General features: G+C 39.1%; 1 protein-coding gene across 10 annotated transcripts in view; it reads right to left on the reverse strand.

The window, feature by feature from the left end:
* Positions 1 to 22,165, reverse strand: part of MKLN1 (muskelin 1) — a 319,909-nt gene that overhangs the window by 106,959 nt on the left and 190,785 nt on the right. For 9 of the 10 annotated variants that reach the window (XR_004970961.1, XR_004970960.1, XM_036328666.1 and 6 more), the window contains 2 exons: positions 10,794 to 10,936; positions 7,771 to 7,859 (listed from right to left, as the gene is read on the reverse strand). Coding sequence is in view for 8 of the 10 variants with exons in the window: in XM_036328666.1 (XP_036184559.1) it covers positions 7,771 to 7,859; positions 10,794 to 10,936 (232 nt within the window). In the remaining 2 variants the exon portion in view is untranslated. Of the gene's footprint in view, positions 1 to 7,770; positions 7,860 to 10,793; positions 10,937 to 21,961; positions 21,996 to 22,165 lie in introns of all 10 variants that reach the window. The other variant, XM_036328665.1, reaches the window with a different exon arrangement.

Here is a 22,165-nt window from a genome sequence, read left to right on the forward strand (position 1 = left end):
TTGCCTCCTCTCCTGACCCCACCGGGGCCTTCGGGCCCCGGGCTGGGATGGGGAGCCGGGGGTGGGTGGTGGCAGACACAGCCCCTTTCCCAGGGGGGCCATGGGCCGGTTCCCTCTTCGGGGCCAGCAGCCAACCTCCCATGATCCCTCCCCCCCATCGGCCAACCTCCTGCAGTCCCTCCTCCCTGCTGTGCACGAATTCATGCACCGGGGCCTCTAGTATTAATATAATTCACAATGTTGAGAAAGTAAAGAAGAAACAAATTTGATTACATCAAATGGTGCCACAAGTAAACTAATAAAATTTATTTCTAGTCACTAACAAAAACATCTTAAATAGAAGGCAAAATAAAACTTCCTTACCTAGGTTACTTTTTAAGTATCAAAACCCTTAAAAATTAAACCTAATAGAGAAACTTTAAGTATTTAGAGGAATTTAAAATAGGAAAATCAGTAATGACGGAACAGAGTAGAGGTTTTTTTTTTCTTTTTGTTTTTTTTAAAATATTTTAAAAATATATTTTATTGATTTTTTACAGAGAGGAAGGGCGAGGGGTACAGAGTTAGAAACATCCATGAGAGAGAAACATCGATCAGTTGCCTCCTGCACACCCCCCTAATGGGGATGTGCCTGCAACCAAGGTACAGGCCCTTGACCAGAATTGAACCTGGGACTCTTCAGTCCACAGGCCAACGCGCTAGCCACTGAGCCAAACTGGTCAGGGCCAGAGTAGCGGTTTTTAACATGCGATCCATGGGCTCCTGGAAATACCAACAATAATTTCAGGAGGTCCCATGGAGTCGAAACTATCCTATATAAAAAAAAGGCTAATATGCAAATCGACCGAACGGTGGAATGACTGGTTGCTATGATGCGCACTGAGCACCAAAGGGCAGACGCTCAATGCAGGAGCTTCCCCCTAGTGGTCAGTGTGCTCCCACGGGGGAGTGCTGCTCAGCCAGAAGCCCTGAGCTAGGCTCACAGCTGCCAAGCACAGCGGCAGTGGCAGGAGCCTCTTCCACCTCCGCGGCAGTCAGACATCCCCTGAGGGCTGCCGGACTGCAAGAGGGCGCAGGCCAGGCTGAGGGACCCCTCCCCACCGAGTGCACAAATTTCGTGCACCGGGCCTCTAGTTTTTCATAAAACTAGGACGTTTGTGTGCGCTCGTGTGCACATGCATGCGTGCGTACTGCCATTTGCACTCATGGTTCAAAAGCAATGATGACCAAGACTGCTGGCACCTTGACAGTACCATGGAAAGTAGTGGAATGAAAGTGCATAGAATTCCTTAATATGATACATACTGCACTGTATTCCTCATCATCACACACTTGCAGCTAAAACATAAAGGCCAATTCATTTAAGAATGTCCGTAATGCAATAAAAAGTAATTTTAATAATACTTATCATTAAGTACACATCTTTTTAATATAGGGTGTCCCAAAATTCACACAAGATTTGAATTTTGCGTGAGCATTAACAACAACAACAACAACAACAAAGCCTAATTTTACTTGGTTTATTGACTCAGATTCTAGTATCTGTTGCCCTTTGATTTCAATCCCTTCAATTTGATAAGCATTATCAAGTACCAATTATGGCCCAGGAGCAGGGACAATGAAGACCAATGAAGACCACGGCTTTGCGCATGTGCCAGCAAAGCCGTGGAGGCCATTTACCCTAAGTGCTATTCCATACGTAACCCTATACTGTATACTTTATGAATCAATAAAAAATTTACAATTTTTAATTATAAACTTGTGTTTTCTATCAAAATTACTTCTTGCGTGAATTTTGGGCCACCCTATATTTTGTGTGACACAATGGGAACTACGGGTATACACAAAGTACATTGCTGTGTACCAAAGTATGAAGTTTACTGCAAGGAAAAGGACCTGTATAGTTGAAAGTTGTGAGCTAAAATAGCCATTTGTCCTGCTGTTCCCTGACCACCAGGATACTACTTTTTCTTGATTCACCATCTATGATTTATTTAGATTGAGTATATGTCAGATATTTACCTGTCATTTCAAAGAAAATAACTAGCAGTATTTGTTGCCAAGTATAAAATTCAAGCTCTAACGGGAAAATTAGAATTCTGGAAAATTGGTATCCACCACTGTGATCTTAACTACTTTCCAATACTTACAACTTTTCTGATGAGATTGGTGGTGATGTTACCGAGTGTGATTTTTCTTTTAAATTATACAATGAAATGTTTTAACATTTTAAAGATCTGCATAACTCAGTGAATCATGTTTTCAAAATGACAGATGAATGGTGTTACAAAACCATGCATGAATAAAAGATTAATTCAAAGTGCAAGACAGGCCAAATGATTTTAATTAACACTGATATGGTTCAGAGTGAATAATGAGACTATCTTTAAGAAACTAACACTTATCAAATTTAATTAAGTATCAAAACAGAAAGTCTACTATATCAACATTGAAGGAACTAATTTCCAAGTCCACTACTCTTTTTTGTTTTAGCAATATCAAGACTTAATAAGACCTGGCTGGCATGGTTCAGTGGTTAGAGCATCGGCCTATACACCAAAAGGTCTCAGGTTCAATTCCCGGTCAAGGGCACCTACCTGGGTTTCGGGTGTGCTCCCTGGCCCAGTCGGGGAGCATGTGTGCAGGAGGCAACCAGTTGATGTGTCTCTCTCATATTGATGTTTTCCTCTCTCTCCTTCTCTACCTCTCCTGCCACCCCTCACTCCCTCCCTCCCTTCTCTCCTATTCTCTCTGAAAAGCAACAGAAAAAATATCCAACAAAGACTCAATGAGCTAAGATGTATTAGTCAGATGCCAAAAGAAGCTATGTGAGTGAAGACAGACACAGTCAATAGCAACCAGTCATTAGGATATATGACAAACTCCTGAGACATTTAATATGGCTTTCAGTTTATATAAGTAAACACAAATTTAAAAGTTTTATACCAACAAATATTACATTATTGTTTTGGTATTCATTTCTTTATGTGGCAGTACCATTTAAAAAGCTTATCTACTACATCACAGTAATAACCATCAACTAGTATAACAATCAGAATAACATAGAACTCTAAACCCAAGACCCAAAGAAGATAGTCTGCAAGTATAAACAGACATCTAATATTAGAGATCTGTGTCAATATAAAAATTTTTAATAAAAAATAATATTAGTTAGAGAGCTGAAATCCATTATCAAGTTCCAGGTCCAAGATCAGTAAAATCAGGATGAAGAAAAATCTTCCTATTATATCTATTCAAGTCCCAAAAAAATGTTCCTTTCTTAAAACCTTTCAAGCAATTATGTTTGCTTTTTAAAAAATATGTTTTTATTGCTCTCAGGTCCTCACATCCAAGATGACCGAGATAAGAAGGAACAATAGTGGTGCCAAAAAAGGCCATGGCCATATGTAGCTTTTTTGTTGCACCAACTGCACCCAATGCGTGAAAAGGCCGTCTATTTATAATAATAAAACGTAATATGATAATTAGCCCGGACGTCCTTCCGGAGAAAGCCGGGGCTGTGAGGGAAGCCCGGGTCCCAGGTGCCAGAGGGAAACCGGTGCCAGCAGCCGGGGGAAGGAAGTCCTCCTCTTGCAGGAATTTCATGCATCAGGCCTCTAGTTTCTTAATAAGAAGTTTGTTATTTGAAACATAGAGGCTGTAGTTGTTTGGGACATTTCCAAAGTGAGTGTCTTCAGTGTCTATGCTTCCCAAGCTGTATGTGAAGCTGCATTACTATGTGAGCTCTGCCATTCACAGCAAGGTGGTCAGGAATCGTTCTCATGAAGCCTGGAAGGACTAAACACCCCCACCCTGATTTAGACCTGTGGGTGCTGCCCCACGACCTCTACCAAAGCCCATGTAAGGAGCTAAGTTCTTAAGAACTGAAAAAAAGTAATCTGGAAAAAAATAAATAGTAATCGTACTTTAACAAAAAAAGTTTTTACTGATTTTAGAGAGGAGGGAGAGAGAAACATCCATCAGCTGCCTCCTGAACACCCCTATTGGAGACGCAACCAGCAACCCGGGTATGTACCCTGACTGGGAATCAAATCAGTGACCTTTTGATGCACAGGATGACACTCAACCAACTGAGCCACACTGGCCAGGGTAATTTTAATTCTTAACACCTTTCAAAGAACATTGTTGGGCTGGAGGTTAATTAGGAAGTTATATCACAAAAACATCATATATTATAGATGAATGAAAAACATACAGTTGAGCACTGGCCGGTATGATTAAGTTGGCTGGAGCATCATCCCGTACAATTTCCAGTCTGGGCACATACCTAGGTTGCGGGTTTGATCCCCGGTCAGGGTTTCTACAGGAGGCAACCAATAGATGTTTCTCTCTCCCTCTCCCTTCCTCTCTCTCTGAAATCAATAAGCCTATATAATAAAAGAGAAACATGCAAATTGCTGTCTCTCTGCTACACTCAAGCCATGCGCATAAGCCACGCCCACAAGCCAATCAGGAGCGAGTATGCAAATTAACCCAACTAAGATGGCGGTGGCCACAGAGCTGGAGCGAGCAGGAGACTTGGGTTGGCCCCCGCAATGGAGGAAAGCAAGCTTCCCGCCTGCCCTGGCTGGCCTTGGGCTCTGCTCAAGGCTATAAAGCAGGGGTCCTCAAACTTTTAAACAGGGGGCCAGTTCACTGTCCCTCAGACCGTTGGAGGGCCGGACTATAGTTTAAAAAAAACCTATAAACAAATTCATATGCACACTGCACATATCTTATTTTGAAGTAAAAAAACAAAATGGGAACAAATACAATATTTGTATTTGCATGTGGCCTGCGGGCCGTAGTTTGAGGACCCCTGCTATAAAGTTTCAATTATAGAAAAAAAATAAATCCCAGAAAAAAAGAAAAAAAAAAGGAATAAAAGAGAAGCTGGTAGCTTGGGTCGCCGGGGGGCATGGCCAGCCTGAAAACGGCCATCAGCTCCTCACCCAGGCTGGCCAGGCACCCCAGCGGGACCCCCACCCTGATCCGGGACACCCTTCAAGGCAAACCAGCTGGCCCCCACCCGTGCACCAGGCCTCTATCCTATATAATAAAAGGGTAATATGCAAATTGACCCTAATAGCAGAACGACTGGGAATGACTGGTCACTATGACACACACTGACCACCAGGGGGCAGAGGCTCAATGCAGGAGCTGCCCCCTGGTGGTCAGTACGCTTCCACAGAGGGAGCTCTGCTCAGCCACAAGCCAGGCTGACGGCCGCCAGCACAGCGGTGGTGGTGGGAGCCTCTCCCGCCTCCTCAGCAGCACTAAGGATGTCCAACTGCAGCTTAGGCCTGCTCCCCGCTGGCAAGTGGACATCCCCGGAGGGCTCCCGGGCTGCCAGAGTGATGTCTGACTGCCAGCTTAGGCCCGATCCCCCTGGGGAGCGGGCCTAAGCCAGCAGGTGGACATCCCCCAAGGGGTCCCAGATTGCAAGAGGGCACAGGCCGGGCTGAGGGACCCGCCCTCCCCCCACTGAGTGCACAAATTTTTGTGCACCGGGCCTCTAGTAATATCGTTGGGTGAGGATTAAAAATATATATACAGTTGACTCTTTAACAGTATGAAGGCTGAGGTACTGGCCCATACACGGTTAAAAATCCATGTATAACTTTTGACCCCCAAAACCCAGTTGTCCCTCAGCATCCACAGGGGAATGGTTCTAGGATGCCCTGCTAATAGCCACATTGGGACTTGAGTATCTTATTTAAAATGGCGTAAAATAATGTATGAGACAGCCTTCTGCATCCGTGGATTCGCAGCCCTCGATAGAAAATCTGGTTTTTGATCTGAATTTGGGTTAAGTCTGAGGATGTGAAACACAGATATGAAGAGACAACTCTATACAGTGTACTGAAAGAGTTCTGCATATAAGTGGACCCACATAGTTCAAACTCATGTTGTTTAAGGGTCAACTGCAGTTAATGTTTAAGACTGAAGAGATATATACAGAATGAACAGAATGAAGTACTCCCACTTCAAATTTTACCAATAATTTTTGGTGGTATTACAATACTAATAATGCATATTAGACATACTATGTATTATATATCAGAAATCTAAATGTGAATTGGAGCTACAAGCACACATTCTCCAATGAAGCACACATGTTCTCCAATAAATAATGCCTTTGCTCCCACTTCAAATAAAAAGATTAGAAACTCCTAACACACATTCCCAAGGCTAAAAGTTTGTATCCTAGGATCCAACCACCAGTTTTTTCCCATGAGACAATCAGACAGAGATATGATCAGAATCAGTGCTTCTCATCCTTTTACATAATAGCATGAGGAGCAGGGGGCCAACATCTCAACACAAGGAAACATATCTGTGGCACAACATACTTTGGTAGTATCACTTGGAAAACTCTTGTCTACTAGATGTACCGGTTAATAATGCGGATTTTTTTCAATAGATGGAGTTACACGTATGCTGATATATATATGCGATTTGATATGTATGCTATTTTGTTGTATTGACAACAAGCTTCAAAACCTCATATGTCAAATTTGCTGAAGGTATTAACATCATAGATATTTTTACGCTTAAAAATGTTGAATTTCATGTAAAAACTGGGTGGTCTACATGCTGAGAAAAGAATTATCCATTAACAAAAGACGAGACAACCAAGAGTTAAATTTATTAAAAAAACAACAAAAAACTTTGCTTGTTCATAAATTCTCACAGGAAAACAGGACACAGGTTTTTATTTATAATTATTTATTATAACTGAAACTATAATTACAAAAGAAACCCCACAATACACTGGACAGCCCAACTATTTAAAAAACTTTTCCCTCTATAGGTAATCTTTATTAAGACCTCAGATATTCTTTTTGCACAACAGTACTATTTGACTTAATGAAAATAACAGGCTAACTTCTGATAGAATAGTAAAGAATGAGTATGAAGTATACTGCTTGTTCCAAAAGAGGAAATTATCTTCCAAATCAAAACATGTGATTCTGGCTTTCATTAGTATTCTCTGAGGAGTCTGATTCACTTTAATCTCAATTTTACCATATTTCCAAAGGTATACAATATAGATAGAAATTAAAATATTCCAGCCCTTAACTTTTCTACCTTCTAAATAATAAATCTTAAAGAAAAATAAAATAACCCTAAAAATATTAATTTTGAGGAGGCATAAGTATTTTCTCAAGCTAAAACACTTGGTAAATAAATACATGCCTTAAGTAGTACTTTTCAAACAATACTCTGCAATTTATTACGTAAGGTCATGAAATTAGTTTTATGTGTTAGAGCAACATTTCACTAAGACAATGAAATACAAAAGAACAGAATAGAGAATATAATAAACTGCCGTAAGAAATTCATCAGTATTTGATTGTAAAATGTTATAGCTTTAGAACTTGATAAATCTTCAATAAAACAACCAAGGCAATCAAATCACTGTATCTCATAAAATCTTCTAATAAACTTTCAAATGAGAAAATAATTGGAAATGGTTCCACTTCAAATAATTGTCAGTTATAGAGTTACAAAGTAAAGGTCAGAAAACTTTTCTTACAAAGTTTGAAACACTTGGAGCTTTGTGGGCTATGTGGTCTCTTGCAACTACCGAACTTTTACCTTGGTTGTGCAAACGCAGACATAGACATTATGTGAACAACCTGTGTGGCAATGTTCCCATAAAAGTTTAATTAAAAAAAAACAGGGCTCACAGGATTCAGCCAGGCGTAGTTTGCTGACCGATGGTATTATGAATTTATTTATACTTCAGAATACTAAAAACCTTACCTATTTTGATGAATCGACAAGGAAACATCTGTTCATCAATTTTATGCTTCAAGGTGAATGTTTCTTTGTTATAATCATTCTTTAAGCCACTGTGGAAAAAAAAATAAGATTGTCAAATCTGACTTCATAATTTAGTAACTGCACTAAAACTCAGATTAGTACCACCCCCAGATTTTAAGGTTAAAATAATGCTAAAATATATGACCAAAGAAGTAGTTGAACATGAGAATATAGGTCAAAACTTGTACATTCATATCATCTGCATTATTACTGTATTCTCTTAATGATGAGGGCTAGTGAAAAATGTTCAATATTAATTTAAAAAATGGAAATCTGTGATGACCTACATCCTTAATGTATAACTGAATATAACAAAATATTCAAGAAGAAGTAAAAAAAAAAAATTCACCCTCATATCGTATTATTTATTTATTTTCTCTTTTTTTACTTATTGTCTACAGTTTTACATATGTCTCCTTTTTCCCCAATTGACCCTCCCCCCCAGCCATTCCCACCCCGGGCAAGCCCCCACTGCCCTAGTGTCTGTGTCCATAGGTTATACCAGGGGTGGGCAAACTTTTTGACTCGAGGGCCACAATGGGTTCTTAAACTGGACTCAGAAGGAGGAGCTGCGGCCGTGTTTCCCAACGTTGCCGTGTTAACACTGCTGCTGGTGAAGGAGCGGAGGGGAGAGCAAGAGAACCCTCCGCTCTTTTGGCTCCGCGGGGCCGGATAAAACAGCCGAACCGGCCGGATCCGGCCAGCGGGCCGTAGTTTGCCCATGGCTGGGTTATACTAATATGCATGCACACAAGTCCGTTGGTTGCTCTCTAACCTCTTATCATTTAAACAGGGCCAAAATTTGTCAAAGAATTCAGTTATTTAATTAATGTAATGTAATTAGTATTAATGTAATCAGTACTAATGTAATATTTACTTATATAATCTATTATGCTAATGGGACATACCATGTCACAAATATATTCTAAAACTTCATGGTTTTATTTGTCCCTTCCACTGTCTATTTGATTTTTCATTATCTATGAGGTAAATTAACCCTTTCATTCCTCGAGGTCTATGTTGTTAAAACTCAAATTTACTGAGCTCTTTCCAAGTGGTAGGCACTGTGCCAGGTTCAGTCAGATACTTTTTCTCTTTTTAGTCTCCAATTTAGAGTAAATTCCCAGAATATTACTTCTGGATAGGGCAACCAATATTAATGTTTTGTATAAAACCTATATATTTTTATTTTTTATTACTGACAGTATTACAGATGCCTCCCATTTTGTCCCCTTTTGCCCCCCTCCACCCAACCTCACCCCACCTCACCCCAGGTCTTCCCCATGCTATTGTCTACGTCTATGCGCTATGCATATATGCATGTATGTTCTTTGGTTAATCTCTTCCTGTCCCCTCTCACTCCCCATTCCAGCACTGAGATCTGTTATTCTGTTCCATGCATCCATACAAAGAATTTACATTTTTTATAGCAAAGATTATAGCAAAGATTTAATTAAAGTTGAAAGTATTTCTAAAGTCATTACAGTCCAAAAATAAGACTAAAAAATAAGTAGAAAGCCCTAGCCGGTTTGGCTCAGTGGATAGAGCATCAGCCTGCGGACTCAAGGGTCCCAGGTTCGATTCCAGTCAAAGGCATGTACCTTGGTTGCGGGCACATACCCAGTAGGGGGTGTGCAGGAGGCAGCTGATCGATGTTTCTCTCTCATGGATGTTTCTAACTCTCTATCCCTCTCCTTTCCTCCCTGTAAAAAAATCAATAAAATATATTTTAAAAATAGATAAAAATAAGTAGGAAAAGACAAAATTTTATGCTTTCTTGTTTGGTAACAATATTAACTGATACCGTTATAATTAACCCAGTTATTAATTAATTAACAGAAAAGGAGCAAAGGGAAGTCTAAATAACACAGGAATGCCATTTGTACAGCTTTGCCAGGAAACTGCAGTTGAACACTCTCCAGGTCTGTTCCCCACAGATCACTGGGGGAAGGGACTGGACAACAGACTCATGCCCAGTAAGATCTGGGTGACGTCGGAAGGTGCTTACCTGTCAGCCATATCTGGGAACAGACCATGGGCTAGAATAGGCATAGCCACTGCAAGCACCGGAAGATTTAATATTTAAAATCCTGAACAAAGGGAGTTCCCTCTTGCACTTCTAACTCCCTTGTTGCAGGGAGCAAGCTCCCCTGCATTAGCCCACATGGCCCACAGCCATGTGGATCCCACACACAATGGACTTATGGACTAAAATTAGCCTGGTGCTGTGCCCGACTCAACTTCACCATGGAACAGAAACTATGGACACTGGCTTTGCTTCTAGCTCTGCTGAAGCTCTACCTGCAACTTTTCCAGGACTGGTTTAAGGGAAATGGGACTTTGGAAACTGAGGGATGTAATTTCATGTAAATAAGCCTTTCTACCAAATCTCATTCTCCCATAGGAGTCTTAAAAAACTCCTTTTCTCGTCAAAACTGGTTTGGCTCAGTGGATAGAGCGTCGGCTTGCGGACTGAAAGGTCCCAGGTTCGATTCCGGTCAAGGGCATGTACCTGGGTTGTGGGCACATCCCCAGTGGGAGATGTGCAGGAGGCAGTTGATCGATGTTTCTCTCTCATCGATGTTTCTAACTCTCTATCTCTCTCCCTTCCTCTCTGTAAAAAATCAATAAAATATATTAAAAAAAAAAAAGAAAGAAAAAAAAACTCCTTTTCTCAAGATATCATAAGAATCCCACTCCCACTAACATTGGTGGAATCCACCCATGCAATTCTCCAATAACATTAACTAGAATCTGGTGGGTTTTTATTTATTTATTTATTTATTTTAAAAAAGCTAACTCAAGCCATCACACTAAAATAAGTCACTAGAAATAGAATAGTGGAAATATTCTTTCCTCCCTTGAAAGAAAAATCAAACCATGCAGATTTAGATATAAAAGACTAAACTAAGACTGCATCTTGTTTAGAAGACAACGACTTCCACCCCATAATCATAACTCACCTGGACAATAGCTCTGTCATATTTTCTTCATTCATTCCACCAAAGACTTTAAATTTCTTCAAATTACAGACATGCGTTTTCTCGTATTTTCCAAATGTGATATTCTGGACTATAGCAGGCCTTTCAAGCTTCAGAACCAAGTACTAAAAAAAGGAATGACCAAATTATATCCTCCTCTTTTTAAAAGAGACAACTTAAAAAGTTAAAATTTGGGACAGATAAGAGAAGTACATATAAGGTCTATTCTGTCCATCCTGCATGGGTAGATTTTTATTTTAATGCTAAAGAATTGTATGCAATAGCCTTATATAGGCTACGATAACATACCACTTTTCCTCTGGAAAATACATCTGCAGATGAACGAGGAAAAAGGACTAGTAGCCAACTTATAATCAAGAAGTACCATTCAAGAAAAGATATAACAGACTATGAATAACCAAATACAACAATATTAGAATGCAAAAATAACAATTATATTCTGATCGACTATAATAGCAAATTCAGTGTTCAAAATCAGTGATAAAATTTTAAACCTAGAAACAAACAGGAGATTTACTAATCACTGCTGCAAATTTTATAAATTAAAACACCCAGACCTACTATAAATATGTCTAATGTAGCTCACATTTTCCTATTATACACAGGATAAAATGGGATTATTTTATCAATTAGGAAACACATTTTATATTATGCAGAATACTTTCAAATATCTATATATATAAAAGCCTAAGCGACCATCCAACTGGTAGCTATGATGCTCAATGACCACAAGGGGGCAGATGCTCAACACAAAAGCTGCAGAGCTATGGTGACTTGGCAGCTGCGGTCCTCGGGTGACACACCCAGAACCAGAGAGGAGGGAGCCCGATTCTGGGGTGCGTCACTTGAGAACCACCCTCTCTCAATCAGGGACCCCTCAGGGGATGTCAGAGAGCCGTTTTTAGCCTAAGCCTTGCAGGCCAGGCCGAGGGGCCTCTAGTAAAAATTAAAAAGGAAACTACCACTGACTGAATACATGGGGAAAAAGCTATACAGAAAAACAACTCATCATGCTGTAGTGGCTTCATGGTTCCTATCAATGGGTAATATAGGTGATAAAGGTGATCAGAATGAAGTTGGTGGTCCTACTTCATTCCATATAGAAAAATTAACTCAAAATGAATCAAATTAATCCAAATGGATCCTCTAAAATCAAAGATCTAAATGTAAGAGCTAAAACCATAAAGTTCTGGGATGAAAATATGAATAAATCTCCATGACTTGAAATTTGACAATGAATTCTTAGATATTGACACCAAAAGTGCAAGCAACAAAATATAAAGAGACTTCATCAAAATTAAAGTTTTGTGTATCAAAGGACATTATTAAGAAATTGGAAAGACAACCTACAGAATAGAAATATTTGCAAATAATATATCTTATAAGGGTTTAATATCTAGAATATATATAGAATTCTTATAGCCCAACAACAAAAAGATAGAAAACTGAATTTAAAAATGGGCAAAGGACCTCAATAACACTTTGACCAAAGAAAATAAACAAATGGCCAATGGACAAATTAAAAAATGTTCATTAGTCCTCAGGAAAATGTAAATCAAAACCACAATGCAATAAAACTTCATACCCACTAGGATGGCTATAATAATAATCCTATATAATTAAAGCCTAACATGCTAAGTGTCTGGTTAGCCGTACAACCAATCAAAGCATAATATGCTAATGATATGCTAAGGCCATTCAACCGCTCGCTATGAAGTGCACTGACCACCAGGGGGCAGTCAACTGGTTGACCAATCGCTCTGACGTGCGCTGGTCACCAATGCTCCGACTGGTAGGTTAGCTTGCTGCTGGGGTCCGGCCGATCAGGACTGAGCGAGATGGACCAGGCATGCCCTGGAGCCCTCCCACAGTCCCTCCCCAGCTGGCCACCTTCCAGCATCCCTCCCCAGCTCCAATCATGCACCGGTGGGGTCTCTCGGCTTGGCCTGCACTCTCTCGCAATCCGGGCTGAGGGACCCCTCCACCCTGAGTGCACGAATTTCGTGTACCTGGCCTCTATTATAAAAATGAAATAATAAGTATCAGTGTAGTTGGAAAAAACTGTAACTCATACACTGCTGGTGGGAATGTAAAACAGTGCAGACAATGGTAGAATATAGTTTGGCAGCTACTCAAAAAGTTAAATATATAATTAATTGCTATATGGCCCAGGAGTTCTACTTTTACATATACATAAAGTGAAAAAGATATCCAAACACACACTTGTACATAAATGCTAAAAGCAGCACTATTCACAATGGCTAAAAAATGCAAACAACCCAAATGTCCAACAACTGATAAGTGGATGAACAAAAGGGAATATTTCTATTATTCAGCCATAAAAAGGAATAGAGTACTGATATGTGCTACAATGTAGCTGCACCTCAAAAATATGCTAAGTGAAACAAGTCAAACACAAAGGTCATATATTGTATGGTACCATTTCCATAAAATATTCAGGACAGTTACACCCATTGAGGTAGAAAGCAGATTAGTGGTTGCCAGGAGCTGGGTTAAGGGGGAAAGGAGAGTGCTTAATAGATACTAGATTTCTTTATGGGATGATAAAAATATTTTGGAACTAGATAGAAGTGATAGTTGTACAACACTGTGAATATACTAAATACTACTGAGTTGTACCCTTTAAAATGATTAATTTTAGGCTGTGTGAATTTCATCTCTAAACAATAAAAGAATGAAGCTGGTGATGACATGAAAGATAAGATCAGAGCTAATACTTTGTGAGCAGTAAGTCTCTTTTCTGTCACACTGTTCAGATTTTAAGATGCATTATCTCATTTTAGTAAGAGGAGGAACAGGGGTAGTATTTTAATAACAATTATCCTCTTCATCCTCATTTCACAGATGAAGAAACTGTGGCTTGGAAAGGCTAAATAACTTGACTATAAAAAATGACAGAGCTGAGATTACACATCAGCCAATCAGACTCTGGTTGACACTGTTGGTTGGCTAACCCAATCTCCATTCTCAAGCCAGTTCTCCCTAGCCACCTTCCAGCCAAGAATAAATGTATGACAAATTCTTGTTCATTTATTTTGACTTTTAGATTCAATTCTTGATGGATATATATTTATTGCCTTTTTATTGTTCATGTTTTTTATTTTTCCTTCTTTTTAAAGAAGACACTTCAACATATCATGTAATATTGGTTTGGTGATGATGAACTCTTTAGCTTTTTCCTTGTATGGTAAGTTCTTTATCTGACCTTCAATTCTAAATGATAGCTTTGCTGGGTAGAGTAATCTTGATTGTAGGTCTTTCTTATCACTTCAAATATTTCTTGCCACTCCCTTCTGGCATGCAAAGTTTCTATTGAGAATTCAGCTGACAATTGTATGGGTGTTCCCTTGAAGGTAATTAACTACTTTTCTCTTGCTGTTTTTAAGATTCTTTGTCTTTAACCTTTGCCATTTTAATTATGATGTGTCTTGGTATGTGCCTCTTCCTCTTGTTTGGGACTCTCTGCACTTGTTAAGTCTATTTCTTTCACCAGGTAGGGGAAGTTTTCTGTCATCATTTTTTCAAATAGGTTTTCAATATCTTGCTCCCTCACCTCTCCTTCTGGAACTCCCATGATGGGAATGTGGGTACATCTGAAGTTGTCCCAGAGGCTCCTTATACTCTCTTCATACTTTTGGATTCTTTTTTCTTTTTGCTCTTCTGATTAGGTGTTTTTGCTTCCTCATCTTCCAAATTGCTTGATTTGATTCTTGGTGTCCTCTACTCTACAACTGGTTCTCAGTAAATTATTCTTCATATCAGGTAGTACTAGTATATCCTTCATTTCTGACTGGTCCTATTTTATATTATTGATGTTCTCACAAAGTTCCTTGAAGTCCTCACTAAGGTTCTTGAAGTTCTCACTAAGATCCGTGAAAGTCTCGTGAAGATCCTTGAGTAACCTTATAATCATGGTTTTGAACTCTGTATCCATTAGTTGGCTTGCTTCCATTTCTTTTTGCTCTTCTGATTGGGTGTTTTTTGCTTCCTCATATTTCAAATTATTGATTTGACTCTCAGAATCCTCTACTCTACTGTTGAATCCCTGTAAATTATTCTTTACTTCAGTTAGTGTATGCTTAATTTCCGACTGGTCCTTTCATTGAAATTCTCACCAAGATTCTTGAAAGTCTCACAAAGACCCTTGAAGCTCTCATTAAGATCCTTGAGCAACCTTATAACCATTGTTTTGAACTCTGTATCTAGTAGTTTGCTCTCTTCCATTTCATTTAGTTCTTTTTCTGGAGACTTCTTCTGTTCTTTATGTACTAGGTAGAGCTGCTATGGCTCCTGCAATTGATAGAGTGGCTTTGTGCAGTAGGTGTCCTGTAGGGCCCAGTGGCTCAGCCTCCCCAGTCACCTGAGCTGGGCACTCTAGGTGAACCCCTTTGTGGGCTGTGTACACAGTCTTGTTGTAGTCGAGCTTTGATTGCTGTTGGCGTCACTGGGAGGAATGGACCATCTGTGTCTACATTGGAAGAGCTGCTGTGCAGAAGACACCCCTATGGAGCAGGACTTGCTTCAGTGGGGCTTTGGTGCTCACTGAGACTGTCCCTTGAGTGTGTTGCTTGTGGATATGTAAAGGTGTAATATGGTATGGTCTGAAGCTGCCCACTGAAATACCTGGCTCTGGGGCCTTCAGGGAGGTGCAAGGTCAGTCATTGCCTAGGGCAATGGTCAGCAAACTCATTAATCAACAAAGCCAAATATTAACAGTACAACGATTGAAATTTCTTTTGAGAGCCAAATTTTTTAAACTTAAACTATATAGATAGGTACACTGTTATTAACTTAATTAGGGTACTCCTAAGGCTTAGGAAGAGCCACACTCAAGGGGCCAAAGAGCCGCATGTGGCTTGCGAGCAGCAGTTTGCCAACCACGGGCCTAGGGCCATTCAGCATGAGCTACAGAGCGAGCCATCTACAGATGGCTGCTACTTGAATTGGATTTGGAAGTACCCAGGCAAGGCCAAGTTGTCTTGGGTCTCTTATTGATAGGCCTGAGGCACACTGACACCAGCTGCTGCTTGTTTGAAAGATATTAGGAAAGCCTAAAGCCTGAGCCAAGACGGCCACTCATATGGAAAAAAGCCACTGCAAACAGCTTGGGTGGGTCTGCAAACTGGATGGGAGGGGGTCTCAGGGAATCACCAGAGTGGAGAGAACAGAGTGGGCAAAGGTGATAGAAACTCAGATATGGCTGCCAGTCAGCTCTGTGATGGGAGAAGTCTTAGCATAGGAACAATGACCCCTGAAAGCCACCCGTGAATGCTTGCTTTGATACCAGACAATCCAGTTGCTTCCTGCATGTCCCTGGGTATGCCCTCCCCCTAGCCATTGCCCCAGCGCTGGAGCTCTGAGGAAGCAAGTCCATGTAAATTCATGCACTGGCCCTTTAAGAGAAACTGCCTGAGTCTCCAGCAGCCTCTGTGTTACTTAGCCACAATCCCTGCTGGTTTTTAAAGCCCAAAATTATGGGGACTTCTTTTTCCAGTTCTGGAACCCTGGGCTGGGGGTCTTGTGGGGCTGGGATCCCTTGCTCCTCATAGCAGGCCTCTGCAGCCACGAAATGTCTCCTGATTAAAAAAACATCACACATGGGTATTGGACCAGCCTGTTCCAAGCCTCTGCCCCTCCTAGCAGTCTGAGTGCTTTCTTTTATATACTTCTCTGGTTGTAGGACTTCCATTCAGCCAGCCTTCAGAAAATTCTGAATGATAGTTGTTCTGTATTTTAATTGTAGTTTTTTAAAATATGTTTTTATTGATTTTAGAGAGAGAGGAAGGGAGAAGGATAGAGAGACAAACATTTTTGACTGGCTGCTTTCTGCACAGCCACTACTGGGCATCAAGCCTGCAATCTGGGCATGTGCCCTGACTGGGAATTGGACCAGCTGAGTTAGTTGTAATTTTAGTAAAATTAGTTGTAATTTTTAAAAAATATATACTCTTATTATTTTTTTTATAGAGAGGAAGGGAGAGGGATAGAAACATCGATGACTGAGAAACATCGATCAGCTGCCTCCTACACGGCAACCAAGGTACATGCCCTCAACCAGAATCGAACCAGGGACCTTTCAGTCCACAGCCTGACCCTCTATCCACAGAGCCAAACCAGTCAAGGCAACTTAATTGTAATTTTGATTTGGTTGTGGGAGGCTACCAGTACAGGCATTTACCTATGCTGCAATCTTGGTTCTTCTTCATAATTTGATGTTGAATTTTGTCAAATGCTTTTTCTGCATCTATTGAGATGCTCGTATGATTTTTATCCTTGGTTTTGTTGATGTATCATATTAATTGTTTTGTGGATATTTAACCATTAAATGTTATTATAGAAACTGAATTGGAAAATTGAGATAGCTATTCTTTAGTCATTAATCCTTTTTATCCATATAAGATAGCTGTGGTAATATGATCTTTAGTAATTCAAAGTTTCTTAAGAATACTACTGTATTTATTAATGGGAGGGAAAAGGAGGACCTATGTAAGACTTCCAACAATAAAGATTAAAAAGAAAAGAAAAAGAATACAACTGTCAGGTAGGCAAGAGAGCTTTCACATCTCTGTCTTTCTCATTAATGCACATGCCCTCCTCCCATCCTTTTCTCCTCCTTTCATCCTTTATTCATCATTTTAAGTCTTGGTTTAGATAGATGGCAGTTTTCCCTGACAAATGGTTAGTTGGGTACAGTGTTGTAACTACTAAAAAATTGGTGTTTATACAATCTGCTGTACACCATTCATCACTCCACCTATGATACCTCTAAATCCAATAGAAAGTATCTTCATGTATATATATATGTGTGTGTGTGTGTGTGTGTGTGTGTGTATATTAGAGGCCCGGTGCACAATTGGGGCTGGGGAGAAATGCAGAAGGTTGGCCAGCCAGGAAGGGACTGTGGGAGGGCTCCAGGGCTTGTCCGCACGTCTCACTCAGTCCTGGACCCCAGAAGCAAGCTAATCTACCGGTCAAACCGTCTGCCCCCTGGTGGTCAGTGCCAGTCATAGTGACTAGTCAACCGGTCGACTGTCTGCCCCCTGGTGGTCAGTGCACTTCACAGCGAACAGTTGAGCGGCCTTAGCATATTATTAGCATATTACGCTTTGATTGGTTGAAGGGCCGACAGGACGACCGATTACTTAGCATATTAGACTTTTATTATATAGGATAAAATTTTATTGACAACCAACTAAATAGAATTTCTGTTATTAAAAGGTTAATAGCCCTGCAGTTGTGGCTCTGTGGTTGAGTGTCAACCTATGAATGAGGAGGTCACAGTTCAATTACTGGTCAGGGCACAGGCCTGGGTTGTGGGCTCGATCCCTGGTAGAGGGAGTGTAGGAAGCAGCCAATCAATGGTTCTCCTCTCACTGATGATTCTCTCTCTCTCTCTCTCCCTGCTCTCTGAAATCAATAAAGATACACATTTTTAAAAAGCCATATAGAAAAAAAAAAATATATATATATATACATACACACACACACACACACACACACACACACTCCATGACTCCATTTATATTACATTTTAGAATTGACAAAACTAATCTATGGCACACGAAATCCAAACAGTGTTTACATCTGGGTGGAGAGTGTGAGTTAAAGATTCACTGGTAAGGGACTTAATGGATTGATTTGAGGTGATGAAAACATTTCATATCTTGACAGGGGTATGAATCGTATTAGTGTGTGCATTTTTCAAATACACCTAAGGTCCATGCATTTCATTGCATATAAATTATATTAATTAAAGTGTATTATACAATATATACAATGATCTTTTCACGAACTTAGACAAAATACCATTAAAACAGGTAGAAATTATGTTAAAGTGCATATATATTCTATTTACTTCCTCATTTAGCAAGTAACTCTTATTCCTATAATATTCTTATGGTTCATCAAACACAGAAAGAATAACATCAGTATCAGTGTATTACAAAAGCGAAAGCACCCAACCCCCCACCCCCCCAACACAAACACACCCTAAGTGTATTAAATAATCACTATAGCTTCTTTGACCTGTTTAGATTATACAAAAGCAGAATGTTTGATGTTTGTTAAACAACTTTAAATGTTCTCTCTAACCCCAGAAAGCAAAGTATATTACCTAATGCCATACTTTTCCTTAAACTACCTTGAAAGGAGCTTATAATTATAAAAGAGTTGTGATCTAATCTTTTTAAAGCAATTATCAAGATATTTTAACCAATTCTAAAGTATGCACCAGTCACCTTGAAAGGCATGTTTTCTGTGGCAGTATCAGTATTTCCTATGGAACATATTTGATAATGGAGAATGATACAATTACTATCCTATCTTTAAGAATTTATGGGATTTTCATTCATGCTACATTTACTCCCTACTAGTAAAGATGATCCAGAATCAATAACAATGTTTCCTCATTAGGTCTCAAGACATATACTTCCTACTACAATGAACATGGCTGTAATTTTTTTCTATTTATAAAAATTACAAATAATTGAAAATGAAAATAAAAAAGAGATGAAAGTATGACTGAAATTTAAAATTAAAAATCACCTGAATTCCATCATCCTGATATAATCGCTACCACCATTTTGATAATTCAAATTCACTCTCTCTGCACACTCACACACACATACTTTACATATGGAATATCACAAATGTTTATTAATTGAAATAACTTTTTAGAATAATTTTTTCTCATTTTCCTCCCTCATCTCCTCCTCTCTTAAATAAGCAATGCCAACAACCAAATGTGCATCCTTTCATATCTTTTTCTTGGCTCTTTACATCAAATGCAAATATACATGCACACATAGCTGTACACTATTAGTGAAGGAGGGAGAGTCATTATTTAGGTAGAATCTTATTGTAGGTGCTTCCCTACATCTTGCTTTTCTTATTTTACAGTGGAAATCCCTTCAAGTAAATTGGCATGCCAGTTCGTTTTGTTTAAATGTATCCCTGCATTCCCCTATACATAGGTATTCTCTTGTTTTCCTGAGCCAGAACTACCCAGCTAAGGCACTTTCAGATCCCTGACCCTCAGTAACAGTGTGAAATAATAAATGCTTATTGTTTTCTAATTGCATTGTTTAGGGTAATTTGTTATAGAGCAACAGATGACTAAATACAGCATCCAAAACCAAAAGAAATATTAACAGTTCAACTTATTAAGTACTTATGGCCAAACAACAAGTATTTAAGTCCTGACAATTTAGTTGCCATTTGAAAAAAAAATAATAATAGACATATATAAAAAAATATATATATTTGTATTTCTACCTACCACACTCATACCCCAACATGAGCTTTAGAGAGAGGTATTTAGGGTTCATTCACTCTGGGGTGCCATTCTCAAAACATGCTATACATCCTAGCACCAATGCATACATGTAAGTCCTTCCTCATTCTGGGCAAAGAAAGGAGTAACTAAGAGGTGTTGAGTTTGATTTCCACCCTTCTCTAGATAACCTGTACCACCATAAAGTTTCTTATCTACTTAAGGTGTATATACTAAACATAATTAACATTTCTTACTAACAGAGTAAAGTACTATCAGAATCAAACAGCACACCCTAATAACAGTAATGCCTTAGATCTGTGAAATCTAATTCATAGCCAATGGCCACCTGGGGCTATTTAATCTAAACTAATTAAAATTTAATAAAATTAAAAATTGCTTTTGTCAGTTGTACAAACCTCATTTCAATAGCTCAATAGCCACATGTAACTGGCACCTACCATTTATACAGCATAAATTATAGAATATTTTCATCACTGCAGAAAGTTTACTAGATAACACTATCCTAGAGGCCACTAAAACATAGAATATTATTTATCCTTATACTAACAATGCCCTAAACATTATATTTTTGTTTTTCTATTCCTTACTGAGATTTTTCTGTCTTCTCCCACATAACACTTGGTGAGTTGTGTACCACATGCACAAAGTGCTTCCAGTTGCTGAAACCTGATGAAATAATTAACCAAACAGAACAAAAGCATATCCAAAGTAGGTTCTAGAAAAAGTCCTCAAGATCTAAAATTTCATCATGACGATTTTGATTTTTCAGAATCCTCTTTTCCTCTTCCTAATTCTCAAAGCTGTTCAAGTTAAGCTAAATTAATTGTTAGTTACAGTATCGCCACTCTTCATTATTTATGGATTCCATATTTGTGAATTCACCTACTAACTAAAATTTATTTTTATCACCCAACTCAATACCAACAGCACTTTCATAGTCATTCTGGATACACACAGAAGAGCAAAAAATTTCAGTCTGTTGATGCATGTTCTCCCAAATGAGGTCAAACATGGGACACTGTACCTTCTGTTTTAGGTTTCATAATATAAATAAGTGTCCTTTTCATGATTTATGCAATGCCACATTTTTTATATTTTTGTGCTTTCTGTTAGATTCTCCCTATCTAAATTGGTCCCCAAAAATAGTGCTGACATGCTATGTAGTGTTTCTAAAAACAAGAAGACTGGCCGAAACCGGTTTGGCTCAGTGGATAGAGCGTCGGCCTGCGGACTGAAGGGTCCCAGGTTCGGTTCCGGTCAGGGGCGTGTACCTGGGTTGCGGGCATATCCCCAGTGGGAGATGTGCAGGAGGCAGCTGATCGATGTTTCTCTCTCATCGATGTTTCTAACTCTCTATCTCTCTCCCTTCCTCTCTGTAAAAAATCAATAAAATATATTTTTAAAAAAATAAATAAATAAATAAATAAATAAAAACAAGAAGACTGTGATGGGCCTTACAGAGAAAATGTGTTAAATAAACTTCATTCAGGCATGAGTATAATGCTATTGGCTATGAGTTCAATGCTAATGAATAAGTAATATGTATAAAATTAAAGTGTCTTTAAACAGAAACACACATAAAGTAAGGTTATGTACTGAGTGGCTGATGAAAATGTGACCAGAAGCTCACAGGAACTAACTCTGTGAGTTACTATGAAAAATCCACCAGACTGGCAAAATCTAAAAATCAGCCATAGAAAGACGGGGAGAACACAATGCATAGGTACTTTTATACACTGCCAGTGAGAATATAAATTATACAGCCATTTTGTAAAACAGTTTTACATTGCCTAATAAAAGCTGAACACAGTACCTGGCCAGGTAGCTCAGTTGGTTTGGGCATTGTCCTGATACAGCAAGGTTGCAGATTTGATCCCAGTCAGGGCATAGACAAGAAGCAAACAATGAATGTATAAAAGTGGAACAACAAATCGATGTCTCTCTCTCTCTCTCTGTTAAATCAATTAAAAAAAAAATGTTGTACAGCCCTGACTGGTTTGGCTCAGTGGATAGAGCA

This window comes from Myotis myotis, unplaced genomic scaffold, assembly GCF_014108235.1.
Source record: "Myotis myotis isolate mMyoMyo1 unplaced genomic scaffold, mMyoMyo1.p scaffold_m19_p_11, whole genome shotgun sequence".
NCBI lineage: Eukaryota > Metazoa > Chordata > Mammalia > Chiroptera > Vespertilionidae > Myotis > Myotis myotis.